General features: G+C 46.9%; 1 protein-coding gene across 4 annotated transcripts in view; it reads right to left on the bottom strand.

Moving 5' to 3' along the window:
- Positions 1-3,498: 3,498 nt before the first annotated feature.
- The window catches only part of pop1 (POP1 homolog, ribonuclease P/MRP subunit), a gene marked incomplete at its 3' end in the record, with an annotated part of 28,397 nt that continues 12,755 nt past the window's right edge, over positions 3,499-19,140 (bottom strand). For 3 of the 4 annotated variants that reach the window (XM_042313436.1, XM_042313435.1, XM_042313434.1), the window contains 8 exon segments: positions 3,499-3,653; positions 5,258-5,446; positions 7,465-7,586; positions 9,121-9,240; positions 10,001-10,109; positions 10,807-10,900; positions 11,305-11,663; positions 13,052-13,263. In XM_042313436.1, coding sequence (XP_042169370.1) covers positions 3,499-3,653; positions 5,258-5,446; positions 7,465-7,586; positions 9,121-9,240; positions 10,001-10,109; positions 10,807-10,900; positions 11,305-11,663; positions 13,052-13,263 — 1,360 coding nt within the window. 4 annotated transcript variants of the gene reach the window in all.

Raw genomic sequence — 19,140 nt, 5'->3', positions numbered from 1 at the left:
CACCTGGAGTTACATCAGGTGATACCAACCCTCTCCTCAACACACCTGGAGTTACATCAGGTGATACCAACCCCTCTCTCAACAACACCTGGAGTTACATCAGGTGATACCAACCCTCTCCTCAACACACCTGGAGTTACATCAGGTGATACCAACCTCTACAACACACCTGGAGTTACATCAGGTGATACCAACCCTCTTACCAGGTCAACACACCTGGAGTTACATCAGGTGATACCAACCCTCTCCTCAACACACCTGGAGTTACATCCTGATACACACCTGGAGTTACATCAGGTGATACCAACCCTGGAGTTACTCAGGTGATACCAACACACCTGGAGTTACATCAGGTGATACCAACACACCTGGAGTTACATCAGGTGATACCAACCCTCTCCTCAACACACCTGGAGTTACATCAGGTGATACAACAACACCTGGAGTTACATCAGGTGATACCAACCCCTCCTCAACACACCTGGAGTTACATCAGGTGATACCAACACACCTGGAGTTACATCAGGTGATACCAACCCCTGGAGTTACATCAGGTGATACAACAACACCCTGGAGTTACATCAGGTGATACCAACCCTCTCTCAACACACCTGGAGTTACATCAGGTGATACCAACATACACCTGGAGTTACATCAGGTGATACCAACCCTCTCCTCAACACACCTGGAGTTACATCAGGTGATACCAACCCCTCTTACTCAACACACCTGGAGTTACATCAGGTGATACCAACACACCTGGAGTTACATCAGGTGATACCAACCCTCTCCTCAACACACCTGGAGTTACATCAGGTGATACCAACACACCTGGAGTTACATCAGGTGATACCAGGTGATACACACCTGGAGTTACATCAGGTGATACCAACCCTCTCCTCAACACACCTGGAGTTACATCAGGTGATACCAACACACCTGGAGTTACATCAGGTGATACCAACCTCTCCTCAACACACCTGGAGTTACATCAGGTGATACCAACCCCTCTCCTCAACACACCTGGAGTTACATCAGGTGATACCAACCCTCTCCTCAACACACCTGGAGTTACATCAGGTGATACCAACCCTCTCCACACCTGGAGTTACATCAGGTGATACCAACCCCTCTCCTCAACCACCTGGAGTTACATCAGGTGATACCAACCCCTGGAGTTACTCAACCTGGAGTTACATCAGGTGATACCAACACACCTGGAGTTACATCAGGTGATACCAACTCAACACACCTGGAGTTACATCAGGTGATACCAACCCTCTCCTCAACACACCTGGAGTTACATCAGGTGATACCAGTTACATCAGGTGATACCAACACACCTGGAGTTACATCAGGTGATACCAACCTCTCCTCAACACACCTGGAGTTACATCAGGTGATACCAACACACCTGGAGTTACATCAGGTGATACCAACACACCTGGAGTTACATCAGGTGATACCAACCACCTCCTCAACACACCTGGAGTTACATCAGGTGATACCAACACACCTGGAGTTACATCAGGTGATACCAACCCTCTCCTCAACACACCTGGAGTTACATCAGGTGATACCAACCCTCTCCTCAACACACCTGGAGTTACATCAGGTGATACCACCTGGAGTTACATCAGGTGATACCAACCCTCTCCTCAACACACCTGGAGTTACATCAGGTGATACCAACCCTCTCCTGATACAACACACCTGGAGTTACATCAGGTGATACCAACACACCTGGAGTTACATCAGGTGATACCAACCCTCTCCTCAACACACCTGGAGTTACATCAGGTGATACCAACCCTGGAGTCCTCAACACACCTGGAGTTACATCAGGTGATACCAACCTCTCCTCAACACCCTGGAGTTACATCAGGTGATACCAACCCTCTCCTCAACACACCTGGAGTTACATCAGGTGATACCAACACACCTGGAGTTACATCAGGTGATACCAACACACCTGGAGTTACATCAGGTGATACCAACCCTCTCCTCAACACACCTGGAGTTACATCAGGTGATACCAACCCACACTGGAGTTACATCAGGTGATACCAACACCTGGAGTTACATCAGGTGATACCAACCCTCCTCAACACACCTGGAGTTACATCAGGTGATACCAACCCAACACACCTGGAGTTACATCAGGTGATACCAACACACCTGGAGTTACATCAGGTGATACCAACACACCTGGAGTTACATCAGGTGATACCAACACACCTGGAGTTACATCAGGTGATACCAACCCTCTCCTCAACACACCTGGAGTTACATCAGGTGATACCAACCCTCTCCTCAACACACCTGGAGTTACATCAGGTGATACCACACACCTGGAGTTACATCAGGTGATACCAACACACCTGGAGTTACATCAGGTGATACCAACCCTCTCCTCAACACACCTGGAGTTACATCAGGTGATACCAACCCTCTCCTCAACACACCTGGAGTTACATCAGGTGATACCAACCCTCTCCTCAACACACCTGGAGTTACATCAGGTGATACCAACACACCTGGAGTTACATCAGGTGATACCAACCCTCTCCTCAACACACCTGGAGTTACATCAGGTGATACCAACCCTCTCCTCAACACACCTGGAGTTACACACCTGGAGTTACATCAGGTGATACCAACCACTCTGAAACCCAACCCTCTCCTCAACACACCTGGAGTTACATCAGGTGATACCAACACACCCTGGAGTTACATCAGGTGATACCAACCCTGGAGTTACATCAGGTGATACCAACACACCTGGAGTTACATCAGGTGATACCAACCCTCTCCTCTCAACACACCTGGAGTTACATCAGGTGATACAAACACACCTGGAGTTACATCAGGTGATACCAACCCTCTCCTCAACACACCTGGAGTTACATCAGGTGATACCAACACACACCTGGAGTTACATCAGGTGATACCAACCCTCTCCTCAACACACCTGGAGTTACATCAGGTGATACCAACACACCTGGAGTTACATCAGGTGATACCAACCCTCTCCTCAACACACCTGGAGTTACATCAGGTGATACCAACACACCTGGAGTTACATCAGGTGATACCAACCCTCTCCTCAACACACCTGGAGTTACATCAGGTGATACCAACACACCTGGAGTTACATCAGGTGATACCAAACACACCTCTCCTCAACACACCTGGAGTTACATCAGGTGATACCAACACACCTGGAGTTACATCAGGTGATACCAACCCTCTCCTCAACACACCTGGAGTTACATCAGGTGATACCAACCCTCTCCTCAACACACCTGGAGTTACATCAGGTGATACCAACCCTCTCCTCAACACACCTGGAGTTACATCAGGTGATACCAACACACCTGGAGTTACATCACATGAAACCGACCCTCTCCTCAACACACCTGGAGTTACATCACATGAAACCGACCCTCTCCTCAACACACCTGGTGTTACATCACATGAAACCGACCCTCTCCTCACCTCCTGAACTTGGCCAGCAGCTCAGCCTCCTGCTCTTCCTGGAAGCGTGCTCCTGCAGGGCAGTCTGGGTAGTCGTGGGGAAAGTGAGGCTCTCCTTTATTCTGGGTGTGTTTCAGGCTCATCCTCAGCCCTCCGATACGTACTCCTCTATAAACCTGAAGGAGAGGAGAGGGTTACTACTTTAGTTACCTCTCCTCTACCTACCTGGAGAGGAGAGGGTTACAACTTTAGTTACCTCTCTATCTACCTGGAGAGGGTTACTACTTTAGTTACCTCTCCTCTATCTACCTGGAGAGGAGAGGGTTACTACTTTAGTTACCTCTCCTCTATCTACCTGGAAAGGAGAGGGTTACTACTTTAGTTACCTCTCCTCTATCTACCTGGAGAGGAGAGGGTTACTACTTTAGTTACCTCTCCTCTACCTACCTGGAGAGGGTTACTACTTTAGTTACCTCTCCTCTATCTACCTGGAGAGGAGAGGGTTACAACTTTAGTTACCTCTCCTCTACCTACCTGGAGAGGAGAGGGTTACTACTTTAGTTACCTCTCCTCTATCTACCTGGAGAGGAGAGGGTTACTACTTTAGTTACCTCTCCTCTATCTACCTGGAGAGGAGAGGGTTACAACTTTAGTTACCTCTCCTCTACCTACCTGGAGAGGGTTACAACTTTAGTTACCTCTCCTCTATCTACCTGGAGAGGAGAGGGTTACAACTTTAGTTACCTCTCCTCTACCTACCTGGAGAGGGGGTTACAACTTTAGTTACCTCTCCTCTACCTACCTGGAGAGGAGAGGGTTACAACTTTAGTTACCTCTCCTCTATCTACCTGGAGAGGAGAGGGTTACAACTTTAGTTACCTCTCCTCTATCTACCTGGAGAGGAGAGGGTTACAACTTTAGTTACCTCTCCTCTATCTACCTGGAGAGGAGAGGGTTACTACTTTAGTTACCTCTCCTCTATCTACCTGGAGAGGAGAGGGTTACTACTTTAGTTACCTCTCCTCTATCTACCTGGAGAGGAGAGGGTTACTACTTTAGTTACCTCTCCTCTACCTACCTGGAGAGGGTTACAACTTTAGTTACCTCTCCTCTATCTACCTGGAGAGGAGAGGGTTACTACTTTAGTTACCTCTCCTCTACCTACCTGGAGAGGAGAGGGTTACTACTTTAGTTACCTCTCCTCTATCTACCTGGAGAGGAGAGGGTTACTACTTTAGTTACCTCTCCTCTATCTACCTGGAGAGGAGAGGGTTACTACTTTAGTTACCTCTCCTCTATCTACCTGGAGAGGAGAGGGTTACTACTTTAGTTACCTCTCCTCTATCTACCTGGAGAGGAGAGGGTTACTACTTTAGTTACCTCTCCTCTATCTACCTGGAGAGGAGAGGGTTACTACTTTAGTTACCTCTCCTCTACCTACCTGGAGAGGAGGTTGATCAGACATATTTGTAGTAATTAGTCATTTGTCTACTTAAAAGGGACTTCTCAAAATATTCTATGGCCATTGATCTAGAGTAGTGCACTATATAGAGAACAGGGTGCCATTGGGTCCTGGTCTAGAGTAGTGCACTATATAGAGAACAGGGTGGGTCCTGGTATAAAGTAGTGCACTATATAGGGAATAGGGTGGGTCCTGGTCTATAGTAGTGCACTATATAGGGAATAGGGTGGGTCCTGGTCTAAAGTAGTGCACTATATAGGGAATAGGGTGGGTCCTGGTCTAGAGTAGTGTACTATATAGGGAATGTGTGGTCCATACCAGAGGAACCCAGAAGGCCATGCCCCAGGCCTTGGGTAGCAGCAGGTCCCATCCCGCCCCCCAGGACCCCATCTCTGTGCCCTGGCTCTTCCCAGACTGCTGCAACAGTAGGACGGGTACTCTACCCTGCAGGGGGGTGGGGAGTCTGGAGCCTGGGACCAGAACATCATTACGTAGTCTGTTTACTTCCTGTAGACAGAGAGAAGACTGGATATGGGAGACAAACCACGTTTCCATCTGAGGTTTTTATGCAAGTTACACCGTATGGAAATAAATCAACACAGGTGTGATACAATTTCAACAGAAATGTTCCTTTGACATGGTAGGATATTTATTTTGTTGGTAAAAATGTATTATGTCAGGCCATGATATGCTACGTTGTACTACGACGTGGTAAACCGGGAGAATGCTCCAGAACGCCTAGAGAATGCTCCAGAACCTGACAGTGAACTGTTGTCTAGGGAGAATGTTCCAGAACCTGACAGTGAACTGTTGTCTAGGGAGAATGTTCCAGAACCTGACAGTGAACTGTTGTCTAGGGAGAATGTTCCAGAACCTGACAGTGAACTGTTGTCTAGGGAGAATGTTCCAGAACCTGACAGTGAACTGTTGTCTAGGGAGAATGTTCCAGAACCTGACAGTGAACTGTTGTCTAGGGAGAATGTTCCAGAACCTGACAGTGAACTGTTGTCTAGGGAGAATGTTCCAGAACCTGACAGTGAACTGTTGTCTAGGGAGAATGTTCCAGAACCTGACAGTGAACTGTTGTCTAGGGAGAATGTTCCAGAACCTGACAGTGAACTGTTGCCTAGGGAGAATGCTCCAGATCCTGTCAGTGAACTGTTGTCTAGAGAGAATGCTCCAGAACGCCTAGAGAATGCTCCAGAACGCCTAGAGAATGCTCCAGAACGCCTAGAGAATGCTCCAGAACCTGACAGTGAACTGTTGTCTAGGGAGAATGTTCCAGAACCTGACAGTGAACTGTTGTCTAGGGAGAATGTTCCAGAACCTGACAGTGAACTGTTGTCTAGGGAGAATGTTCCAGAACCTGACAGTGAACTGTTGTCTAGGGAGAATGCTCCAGAACCTGACAGTGAACTGTTGTCTAGGGAGAATGCTCCAGAACCTGACAGTGAACTGTTGTCTAGAGAGAATGTTCCAGAACCTGACAGTGAACTGTTGTCTAGGGAGAATGCTCCAGAACCTGACAGTGAACTGTTGTCTAGAGAGAATGCTCCAGAACCTGACAGGAAACAGTTTCTGTGAATGCTCTAGAACCTGACAGGAAACAGTTTCTGTGAATGCGATGGTAACCCATCTAACTTGTATTGTTAATAGATTAGGGAATTAAACAACAGAAGGTATGTTTATGTGTCCTACATCATCACACACACAGACTTTAACCTGCAACAAGTCAATGTGATGGAAACACATCTGGCGGGAAAATGTGCATATTGTTTTTAAATGCTGATTGTTTTATATTCACATGAAAATCTGTCTCCAATTGGATAGAAACCTGGGTACAAACGCAGTCAAAGATTCAATCTAACAGCAGCGTGGATTCTTGAAGAACAATCAAACACAAGGAAAACATATTGGTCTCTTCTTCCTGGGCTGAGTCTCCTGGGGGGGGGACATACATTTAGTGACTCTTCTTCCTGGGTTGAGTCTCCTGGGGGGGGGTGACTCTTCTTCCTGGGTTGAGTCTCCTGGGGGGACATTTAGTGACTCTTCTTCCTGGGAGTCTGGGGTCTTTAGTGACCTTCTTCCTGGGTTGAGGGGGGGACATACATTTAGTGACTCTTCTTCCTGGGTGAGTCTCCAGGGGGGGACATACATTTAGTGACTCTTCTTCCTGGGTTGAGTCTCCTCATACATTTAGTGACTCTTCTTCCTGGGTTGAGTCTCCAGGGGGGATATTTATGACTAGTCTCCTGGGGGGGGCAACAGACTCTTCTTCCTGGGTTGAGTCTCCAGGGGGACGTGACTCTTCTTCCTGGGCTGAGTCTCCTGGGGGACCTTTTAGTGACTCTTCTTCCTGGGTTGAGTCTCCTGGGGGGGGACCATTTAGTGACTCTTCTTCCTGGGTTGAGTCTCCTGGAGGACATACATTTAGTGACTCTTCTTCCTGTGGGACATACCCTGGGTAGAGTCTTCATACATTTAGTAATGATATATTAAACAGACATGGCGCTATGGTTCAGTACCTGGTCTGTCATCTTGTTGTGTGTGACGTTGTCACGGACAGACCGGTCCCACAGGGAACTCTGGCTGAGGGGTTCAGGGATCCCCTTCAACATCAGTTCCCTCCTCCTCTCCTCGTTCACTCCTGAAACAACAGAGGGCATAGTGCCGTATGACCAGGTACTCAGGAGAGTCACCAAACTGTGTTGAGTAGGCCAGAGGAAGCACACAACTAGTTGGCAACATCTACAGCATCCCCGAGTAGCTCTATAGGGCCTACATCCACTAAATAAGGAAGTGGGTGATGCAACCCCCAGCCAGGTACTAAAAAGGTAAATAAGGAAGTGGGTGACGCAACCCCCAGCCAGGTACTAAAAGGTCAGTAAGGAAGTGGGTGACGCAACCCCCAGCCAGGTACTAAAAGGTCAATAAGGAAGTGGGTGATGCAACCCCTAAAAAGGTAAATAAGGAAGTGGGTGACAGCCAGGTACTAAAAGGTCAGTAAGGAAGTGGGTGACGCAACCCCAGCCAGGTACTAAAAGGTCAGTAAAGGAAGTGGGTGATGCAACCCCCAGCCAGGTACTAAAAAGGTAAATAAGGAAGTGGGTGACGCAACCCCCAGCCAGGTACTAAAAGGTCAATAAGGAAGTGGGTGTGAACCTCTGAGGGCGTGGTCTGAGCACAGGGTCCTGCCAGGATTCGAACCTGGGACATCTGCATGGACGAGCAGAGGCTCCCCAGGAGCACAGGACCAGAGAATGACCCACAGAATCTCCCTACCCACAAAGCCTCAGGACCTATTACCATCACATTCATAAACACAGGGTCCTGTTCAGCAGGGAACAAATCTATGACATTTTCTTGGATGCGTTCTCATTTGAATATTAGGTAGTCGGCTACGTCACAGTTTCACTCTGATTGAAAAGGTTGTGTTCTGAACATGGCCCAGGTAGAATCACCCTAAAGGAGAACTAATGTAAACTATAACGGACATGTCTGAACCACCCCCACCCTGTCTCCTGGCTCATAGGTTACCATGGCTACTGGCTCAGAGGTTACCATAGAATCACCCTAAAGGAGAACTAATGATGTAATGTAAACTATATCGGACATGTCTGAACCACCCCCACACTGTCTCCTGGCTCAGAGGTTACCATGGCTACTGACTCAGGGGTTACCATGGCTACTGGCTCAGGGGTTACCATGGCTACTGGCTCAGAGGTTACCATAGAATCACCCTAAAGGAGAACTAATGATGTAATGTAAACTATATCGGACCTGTCTGAACCACCCCCACCCTGTCTCCTGGCTCAGAGGTTACCATGGCTACTGACTCAGGGGTTACCATGGCTACTGGCTCAGGGGTTACCATGGAATCACCCTAAAGGAGAACTAATGATGTAATGTAAACTATATTGGACCTGTCTGAACCACCCCACCCTGTATCCTGGCTCAGAGGTTACCATGGCTACTGGCTCAGGGGTTACCATGGCTACTGGCTCAGGGGTTACCATGGCTACTGGCTCAGGGGTTACCATGGCTACTGGCTCAGGGGTTACCATGGCTACTGGCTCAGGGGTTACCATGGCTACTGGCTCAGGGGTTACCATGGCTACTGGCTCAGGGGTTACCATGGCTACTGGCTCAGAGGTTACCATGGCTACTGGCTCAGAGGTTACCTTGTGCCTTCCTGATGTCGGACACGGCCTTGCTTCTCTTGTTTGGTAAGGTCAATCTGGGGTCATCCACTGTCAGACCCAGAACTGAGCCGGCTGGGACCTCCGCTGTGGAGTACACACCTGAGGGGAGAAGACAGGACAGACATGGAGGTACGCTTTGGAGGGGAGGAGAGACATGAGGTACGCTTTGGAGGGAGGAGAGACAAGACAGACATGAGGTACGCTTTGGAGGGGAGACAGGACAGACATGAGGTACGCTTTGGAGGGGAGACAGGACAGACATGAGGTTTTAACTCCAACCCTGTTCCTGGAGAGAAACCCTCCTGGAGGTTTTAACTCCAACCCTGTTCCTGGAGAGGGACCCTCCTGGAGGTTTTAACTCCAACCCTGTTCCTGGAGAGAGACCCTCCTGGAGGTTTTAACTCCAACCCTGTTCCTGGAGAGAAACCCTCCTGTAGGTTTTAACTCCAACCCTGTTCCTGGAGAGAAACCCTCCTGTAGGTTTTAACTCCAACCCCAATCTAGTGCACCTGATTTTAATGATTAGCTGGTTGATAAGCTGAATCAGGATAGTTACAACTGGGGTCGGAGTTAAAACCTACAGGAGGGTTTCTCTCCACGAACAGGGTCGGAGTTAAAACCTTACAGGAGGATATCTCTCCAGGAACAGGGTTAGAGTTAAAACCTACAGGAGGGTCTCTCTCCAGGAACAGGGTTGGAGTTAAAACCTACTACAGGAGGGTCTCTCTCCAGGAACAGGGTTGGAGTTAAAACCTACTACAGGAGGGTCTCTCTCCAGGAACAGGGTTGGAGAGCCCTGATCTAATCTAATCTAATGAATGTAGGTAATGAATGAGGAATGTAGTTGTGAGGAACCCACCTCTGAGCATGTTGAAGACACCAGCTTGTTGTTGATGAAGAGACATGTTACAGTCGTCTCTGCAGTGATCTGGCCACCAGAAGGGAGATGGTCTGGATTTACCTGGAGCCTGGAATACAGATAAAACACCTGACTAACACCTTACACTGGAACAAACAGGATGTCGTCTCCAGACAAATCATCCCAGGTGATTAGCTGGCCTCCAGACAAATCATCCCAGGTGATTAGCTGGCCTCCAGACAAATCATCCCAGGTGATTAGCTGGCCTCCAGACAAATCATCTCAGGTGATTAGCATCCCAGGTGATTAGCTGGCCTCCAGACAAATCATCCCAGGTGATTAGACAAATGGTGATTAGCTGGCCTCCAGACAAATCATCCCAGGTGATTAGCTGGCCTCCAAATCATCCCAGGTGATTAGCAAAAATCATCCCAGGTGATTAGCTGGCCTCCAGACAAATCATCCCAGGTGATTAGCTGGCCTCCAGACAAATCATCTCAGGTGATTAGCTGGCCTCCAGACAAATCATCTCAGGTGATTAGCTGGCCTCCAGACAAATCATCCCAGGTGATTAGCTGGCCTCCAGACAAATCATCTCAGGTGATTAGCTGGCCTCCAGACAAATCATCTCAGGTGATTAGCTGTCCTCCAGATAAATCATCTCAGGTGATTAGCTGTCCTCTAGATAAATCATCCCAGGTGATTAGCTGTCCTCTAGATAAATCATCCCAGGTGATTAGCTGGTCTCCAGACAAATCATCCCAGGTGATTAGCTGTCCTCTAGATAAATCATCCCAGGTTCTTACATCAGTGTGTGTGGCAGGGGCCAGGGTTTCAGTCAGAACGGAATGTGATAGAGGTCCAATCAGACGATACCGCACCATCTCCATGGTGAGGTCACTGCAAAACAGTAAACAACAACATTCAGGAAGTCCACATGGTTGAGAATAAAGGGAGGAGTTTAAAAAAGGGAAGGGTTTTTATAAAGGGAGGGGTTTTATAAAGGGAGGGGTTTTATAAAGGGAGGGGTTTTATAAAGGGAGGGGTTTAATAAAGGGAGGGGTTTATAAAGGGGGGGTTTATAAAGGGAGGGGTTTTATAAAGGGAGGGGTTTTATAAAGGGAGGGGTTTTATAAAGGGAGGGGTTTAATAAAGGGAGGGGTTTAATAAAGGGAGGGGTTTTATAAAATTGATAGAAAACTCTAAAATATGACTAAATGACTATACCAGTGGTACCAGTCAGAACCCACCTAATGACTATACCAGTGAGAACCCACCTGATGACTATACCAGTCAGAACCCACCTGATGACTATACCAGTGGTACCAGTCAGAACCCACCTGATGACTAGACCAGTGGTACCAGTCAGAACCCACCTGATGACTATACCAGTGGTACTGGACCTCCAGGTTACGGGTGTGGTAGCAGAAATGGTACTGCATCCCAGGAGCTTCTTGGCTGGTGGCCCAGCAGCCTCAGGCTCCCTGGAGGACCACTTCCTCTTAGAACCAGAACCAGAGGCCTGCACCGCCTCAGGACCAGCCCCAGGACCGGGGGCCAAGGTGGGGGTAGGGGCTGGCTGTGGGACAGGGAGGTCCACTGGAGCAGGTGGAAGGACAGCCTCAGAACACTGACAGACAGCCTGCAGCTCTGGGAGGAGGTCCTGACACAGAGCACAGGGCACAGTCACGACACGGGGCACAGTCACGACACGGGGCACAGTCACGACACGGGGCACAGTCACGACACGGGGCACAGTCACGACACGGGCACAGTCACGACACGGGCACAGTCACGACAGTCACGACACGGGCACAGTCACGACACGGGGCACAGTCACGACACGGGGCACAGTCACGACACGGGGCACAGTCACATCTGATTGATAGTACTTTCCGATCCCAAAAGGGACATCTGATTGGATAGTACTTGACCGATCCCAAAGGGGACATCTGATTGGATAGTACGACCGATCCCAAAGGGGACATCTGATTGGATAGTACTTGACCGATCCCAAAGGGGCACAGATTGAATAGTACATCCCAAAGGGGACATCTGATTGGATAGTACTTGACCGATCCCAAAGGGGACATCTGATTGATAGTACTTGAAAAGGGGACATCTGATTGGATACTTGACCGATCCCAAAGGGGACATCTGATTGGATAGTACCAAAAGGGGACATCTGATTGGATAGTACTTGACCGATCCCAAAGGGGACATCTGATTGGACATCCCAAAGGGGACATCTGATTGGATAGTACTTGACCGATCCCAAAGGGGACATCTGATTGGATAGTACTTGACCGATCCCAAAGGGGACATCTGATTGGATAGTACTTGACCGATCCCAAAGGGGACATCTGATTGGATAGTACTTGACCGATCCCAAAGGGGACATCTGATTGGATAGTACTTGACCGATCCCAAAGGGGACATCTGATTGGATAGTACTTGACCGATCCCAAAGGGGACATCTGATTGGATAGTACTTTACCGATCCCAAAGTGGACATCTGATTGGATAGTACTTGACCGATCCCAAAGTGGACATCTGATTGGATAGTACTTGACCGATCCCAAAGGGGACATCTGATTGGATAGTACTTTACCGATCCCAAAGTGGACATCTGATTGGATAGTACTTGACCGATCCCAAAGGGGACATCTGATTGGATAGTACTTGACCGATCCCAAAGGGGACATCTGATTGGATCCCAAAGGGGACATCTGATTGGATAGTACTCCCAAAGGGGACATCTGATTGGATAGTACCGATCCCAAAGGGGACATCTGATTGGATAGTACTTGACCGATCCCAAACATCTGGGGACATCCCAAAGGGGACATGATTGTAGTACACCATCCCAAAGGGGACATCTGATTATAGAGTCCCAAAGGGGACATCTGATTGGATAGTACTTGACCGATCCCAAAGGGGACATCTGAGTGCACCAGATTAGAGACACCAATAAAGACACCATCAATCAATAGTTAAATGGTTGTTCAACACTTCTACTACTGATTGATTCTGCATATTAGTCCCTCTGACCGTTTTCATGGTGGGGTGAGCCCAGATCCACAGCTGTCTGTGTGTTGATCCCTGGGAGCCCTGGTCCTCCTGGCCCCCCCGGCCCTGCGTTCTGGGTCTCCAGAGGAATGTGACAGGCCCCAGGGGCTGGAGAGGGTACTGTCCTGCTCTGTACACCACCACACTGCCCTGTCTGCTGCCTGACACACACATGGCTGCTGCAAACGTAGGCCCTGCAGGTACAACACACGTCATCGTCAATAATACTGTAAAGCAGCGAGTCACATACAGTGCCTTGCGAAAGTATTCGGCCCCCTTGAACTTTGCGACCTTTTGCCACATTTCAGGCTTCAAACATAAAGATATAAAACTGTATTTTTTTGTGAAGAATCAACAACAAGTGGGACACAATCATGAAGTGGAACGACATTTATTGGATATTTCAAACTTTTTTAACAAATCAAAAACTGAAAAATTGGGCGTGCAAAATTATTCAGCCCCTTTACTTTCAGTGCAGCAAACTCTCTCCAGACGTTCAGTGAGGATCTCTGAATGATCCAATGTTGACCTAAATGACTAATGATGATAAATACAATCCACCTGTGTGTAATCAAGTCTCCGTATAAATGCACCTGCACTGTGATAGTCTCAGAGGTCCGTTAAAAGCGCAGAGAGCATCATGAAGAACAAGGAACACACCAGGCAGGTCCGAGATACTGTTGTGAAGAAGTTTAAAGCCGGATTTGGATACAAAAAGATTTCCCAAGCTTTAATCATCCCAAGGAGCACTGTGCAAGCGATAATATTGAAATGGAAGGAGTATCAGACCACTGCAAATCTACCAAGACCTGGCCGTCCCTCTAAACTTTCAGCTCATACAAGGAGAAGACTGATCAGAGATGCAGCCAAGAGGCCCATGATCACTCTGGATGAACTGCAGAGATCTACAGCTGAGGTGGGAGACTCTGTCCATAGGACAACAATCAGTCGTATATTGCACAAATCTGGCCTTTATGGAAGAGTGGCAAGAAGAAAGCCATTTCTTAAAGATATCCATAAAAAGTGTCGTTTAAAGTTTGCCACAAGCCACCTGGGAGACACACCAAACATGTGGAAGAAGGTGCTATGGTCAGATGAAACCAAACCAAACCAAACCACTTTTTGGCAACAATGCAAAATGTTATGTTTGGCGTAAAAGCAACACAGCTCATCACCCTGAACACACCATCCCCACTGTCAAACATGGTGGTGGCAGCATCATGGTTTGGGCCTGCTTTTCTTCAGCAGGGACAGGGAAGATGGTTAAAATTGATGGGAAGATGGATGGAGCCAAATACAGGACCATTCTGGAAGAAAACCTGATGGAGTCTGCAAAAGACCTGAGACTGGGACGGAGATTTGTCTTCCAACAAGACAATGATCCAAAACATAAAGCAAAATCTACAATGGAATGGTTCAAAAATAAACATCCAGGTGTTAGAATGGCCAAGTCAAAGTCCAGACCTGAATTCAATCGAGAATCTGTGGAAAGAACTGAAAACTGCTGTTCACAAATGCTCTCCATCCAACCTCACTGAGCTCGAGCTGTTTTGCAAGGAGGAATGGGAAAACATTTCAGTCTCTCGATGTGCAAAACTGATAGAGACATACCCCAAGCGACTTACAGCTGTAATCGCAGCAAAAGGTGGCGCTACAAAGTATTAACTTAAGGGGGCTGAATAATTTTGCACGCCCAATTATTCAGTTTTTGATTTGTTAAAAAAGTTTGAAATATCCAATAAATGTCGTCCCACTTGTTGATTCTTCACAAAAAAATACAGTTTTATATCTTTATGTTTGAAGCCTGAAATGTGGCAAAAGGTCGCAAAGTTCAAGGGGGCCGAATACTTTCGCAAGGCACTGTATTTGTTAGACCACCCGTCTCAAAGCTTTTTCATACAGTTGGTTCACATTTTCAAACTTTATACTGAAATACTTGTATATCAATCAAGACTGATGCTGCGTTTAGACCAGGGACATGAAGATCAGTCATACCAGTCGGCATAGCGATGCTGCGTTTAGACGAGGGACATAAAGATCAGTCATACCAGTCGGCAGAGCGATGCTGCGTTTAGACGAGGGACATGAAGATCAGTCATACCAGTCGGCAGAGCGATGCTGCGTTTAGACGAGGAACATGAAGATCAGTCATACCAGTCGGCAGAGCGGGACAAGAAAGCAAGGAAGAGGCTGGCGGCAAAAACAAGCCGGCACGACGGTACGCGTTGCTACGGTGATTTCACTAAACTATAGTCCAGTTTCATGCAGTTACTATAGTTACTATAGTCCAGTTCCATGCAGTTACTCGTTACTATAGCCCAGTTCCATGCTGTTTCTATAGTTACTATAGCTCAGTTCCATACTGTTACTATAGTTACTATAGTCCAGTTCCATGCTGTTACTATAGTTACTATAGCCCAGTTCCATACTGTTACTATAGTTACTATAGTCCAGTTCCATGCTGTTACTATAGTTACTATAGTCCAGTTCCATGCTGTTACTATAGTTACTATAGTCCAGTTCCATACTGTTACTATAGTTACTATAGTCCAGTTCCATGCTGTTACTATAGTTACTATAGTCCAGTTCCATACTGTTACTATAGTTACTATAGTCCAGTTCCATACTGTTACTATAGTTACTATAGTCCAGTTCCATACTGTTACTATAGTCCAGTTCCATACTGTTACTATAGTTACTATAGTTCCATACTGTTACTATAGTTTCCATACTGTTACTATAGTCCAGTTCCATACTGTTACTATAGTTACTATAGTCCAGTTCCATACTGTTACTATAGTTACTATAGTTTCCATACTGTTACTATAGTTACTATAGTCCAGTTCCATACTGTTACTATAGTTACTATAGTCCAGTTCCATACTGTTACTATAGTCCAGTTCCATACTGTTACTATAGTTACTATAGTCCAGTTCCATACAGTTACTATAGTTACTATAGTCCAGTTCCATACTGTTACTATAGTTACTATAGTTCAGTTCCATACTGTTACTATAGTCCAGTTCCATACTGTTACTATAGTCCAGTTCCATACTGTTACTATAGTCCAGTTCCATACTGTTACTATAGTCCAGTTCCATGCTGTTACTATAGTTACTATAGTCCAGTTCCATACTGTTACTATAGTCCAGTTCCATGCTGTTACTATAGTCCAGTTCCATGCTGTTACTATAGTCCTATAGTCCAGTTCCATGCTGTTACTATAGTCACTCCATGCTGTTACTATAGTCCAGTTCCATACTGTTACTATAGTTACTATAGTCCAGTTCCATGTTACTATAGTTACTATAGTCCAGTTCCATACTGTTACTATAGTCCAGTTCCATACTGTTACTATAGTCCAGTTCCATACTGTTACTATAGTCCAGTTCCATGCTGTTACTATAGTTACTATAGTCCAGTTCCATGCTGTTACTATAGTCCAGTTCCATGCTGTTACTATAGTCCAGTTCCATACTGTCACTATAGTTACTATAGTCCAGTTCCATACTGTTACTATAGTTACTATAGTCCAGTTCCATACTGTTACTATAGTTACTATAGTCCAGTTCCATACTGTTACTATAGTCCAGTTCCATACTGTTACTATAGTCCAGTTCCATACTGTTACTATAGTTACTATAGTCCAGTTCCATACTGTTACTATAGTCCAGTTCCATGCTGTTACTATAGTCCAGTTCCATACTGTCACTATAGTTACTATAGTCCAGTTCCATACTGTTACTATAGTTACTATAGTCCAGTTCCATACTGTTACTATAGTTACTATAGTCCAGTTCCATACTGTTACTATAGTTACTATAGTCCAGTTCCATGCTGTTACTATAGTTACTATAGTCCAGTTCCATACTGTTACTATAGTTACTATAGTCCAGTTCCATGCTGTTACTATAGTCCAGTTCCATACTGTTACTATAGTTACTATAGTCCAGTTCCATACTGTTACTATAGTTACTATAGTCCAGTTCCATACTGTTACTATAGTCCAGTTCCATACTGTTACTATAGTCCAGTTCCATACTGTTACTATAGTCCAGTTCCATACTGTTATTATAGTTACTATAGTCCAGTTCCATGCTGTTACTATAGTCCAGTTCCATGCTGTTACTATAGTCCAGTTCCATGCTGTTACTATAGTCCAGTTCCATACTGTCACTATAGTTACTTTTGTCCAGTTCCATACTGTTACTATAGTTTCAGTTCCATACTGTTACTATAGTATCCTTCAACACTACTTCTGCTCCTTCAGTTAGTCCCTACAGCCACTGCTGTGAGAATAGCTATTGCATTGAATACATCTCCTGATCTCCTATTGCCTTTGTGGTTCACTGATAGATCTAGGACTGAACTTTTCAGACGCTCCCAACCCGTTTCCCATGGTTTCACTGATAGATCTAGGACTGAACTTTTCAGACGCTCCCTTCCCGTCTCCCAACATCGCAAATGATGTTCTGCTACAGTCGGTATCAGTGGATAAATCTTCCCCGTGGTCAGGGCGGCAGGGTAGCCTAGTGGTTAGAGCATTGGACTAGTAACCGAAAGGTTGCAAGTTCAAATCCCCGAGCTGACTGGGTACAAATCTGTTGTTCTGCCCCCTGAACAGGCAGTTAACCCACTGTTCCTAGGCCGTCATTGAAAATAAGAACCTGTTCTTAACTGACTTGCCTGGTAAAATAAAGGAAAAATAAATAAAGGGTAGGAATACACCTCAACACAGGGCCGATCTGTACAGGGCCGATCTGTACACCCCTTTGTTACCGAAAATCCCACCTTCCTGTTACAGTCCCACCTTTGGTGTCCCCAGTCCCACAGGAATTGATAGCAGCCTTCCTGTTACCCAGTCCCCAAGGTGGCCCACCTTCCCTGTTACCCTCACCCAATCCCACCTTCCCGGTACCCTCACCCAGTCCCACCTTCCCGTCTACCCTGTAGCTCACCCAGTCCCACCTTCCCGTTACCCTCACCCAGTCCCACCTTCCCGTTACCCTCACCCAGTCCCACCTTCCCGTTACCCTCAGTCCCACCTCCCACCTTCCCGTGACCCTCACCCAGTCCCACCTTCCCGTGGCTTCCTGTCTACCCAGGAACCTTCCCGTCTGTACCCAGTCCCACCTTCTGGTGAGGTCCCACCTTCCTGTCTACAGGAATCCCACCTTCCCTAGTCCTTCTGGTGTGGCCCTGTCTACAGGAATCCCAGCTTCCTTTATCTGGTGAATGGCTTCCTGTCCTCACCCTGTCCCAACGCTGGCTGTTATAAACGGACGGAGAGATTAGTGTTGCTGGAAGAATATCCAACATAACACTCAGTCACATGTTTCTTAAATCACACTCTGCAGGAGATGCTATTATTACAGAGAACTTCCCTTCTGGTGAGGTGGCTTCCTGTCTACAGGAATCTGTAGCTAGTCTTTCTGGTGAGGTGGCTTCCTGTCTACAAGAATCTGTAGCTAGTCCTTCTGGTGAGGTGGCTTCCTGTATACAGGAATCTGTAGCTAGTCCTTCTGGTGAGGAATCTGTAGCTAGTCCTTCTGGTGAGGTGGCTTCCTGTCTACAGGAATCTGTAGCTAGTCCTTCTGGTGAGGCTTCCTGGGAATCTGTCTAGTCCTTCTGGTGAGGTGGCTTCCTGTCTACAGGAATCTGTAGCTAGTCCTTCTGGTGAGGTGGCTTCCTGTCTACAGGAATCTGTAGCTAGTCCTTCTGGTGAGGTGGCTTCCTGTCTACAGGAATCTGTAGCTAGTCCTTCTGGTGAGGTGGCTTCCTGTCTACAGGAATCTGTAGCTAGTCCTTCTGGTGAGGTGGCTTCCTGTCTACAGGAATCTGTAGCTAGTCCTTCTGGTGAGGTGGCTTCCTGTCTACAGGAATCTGTAGCTAGTCCTTCTGGTGAGGTGGCTTCCTGTCTACAGGAATCTGTAGCTCGTCTTTTAAGAGTTGTACTTTCTTCGATGAACCCCCTTCACTAAAAGTTGCCAATCGTGTCTGAAATGACAACACCCTCTCTGCTACTCTCACCATGATCTGGGTATGTGTGGCGTTCAACTAGTCTTCATATC

This window comes from Oncorhynchus tshawytscha, unplaced genomic scaffold (assembly GCF_018296145.1).
Source record: "Oncorhynchus tshawytscha isolate Ot180627B unplaced genomic scaffold, Otsh_v2.0 Un_contig_2913_pilon_pilon, whole genome shotgun sequence".
In the NCBI taxonomy this organism is placed as follows: domain Eukaryota; kingdom Metazoa; phylum Chordata; class Actinopteri; order Salmoniformes; family Salmonidae; genus Oncorhynchus; species Oncorhynchus tshawytscha.
This window is presented reverse-complemented; position numbering and strand designations above follow the sequence as displayed.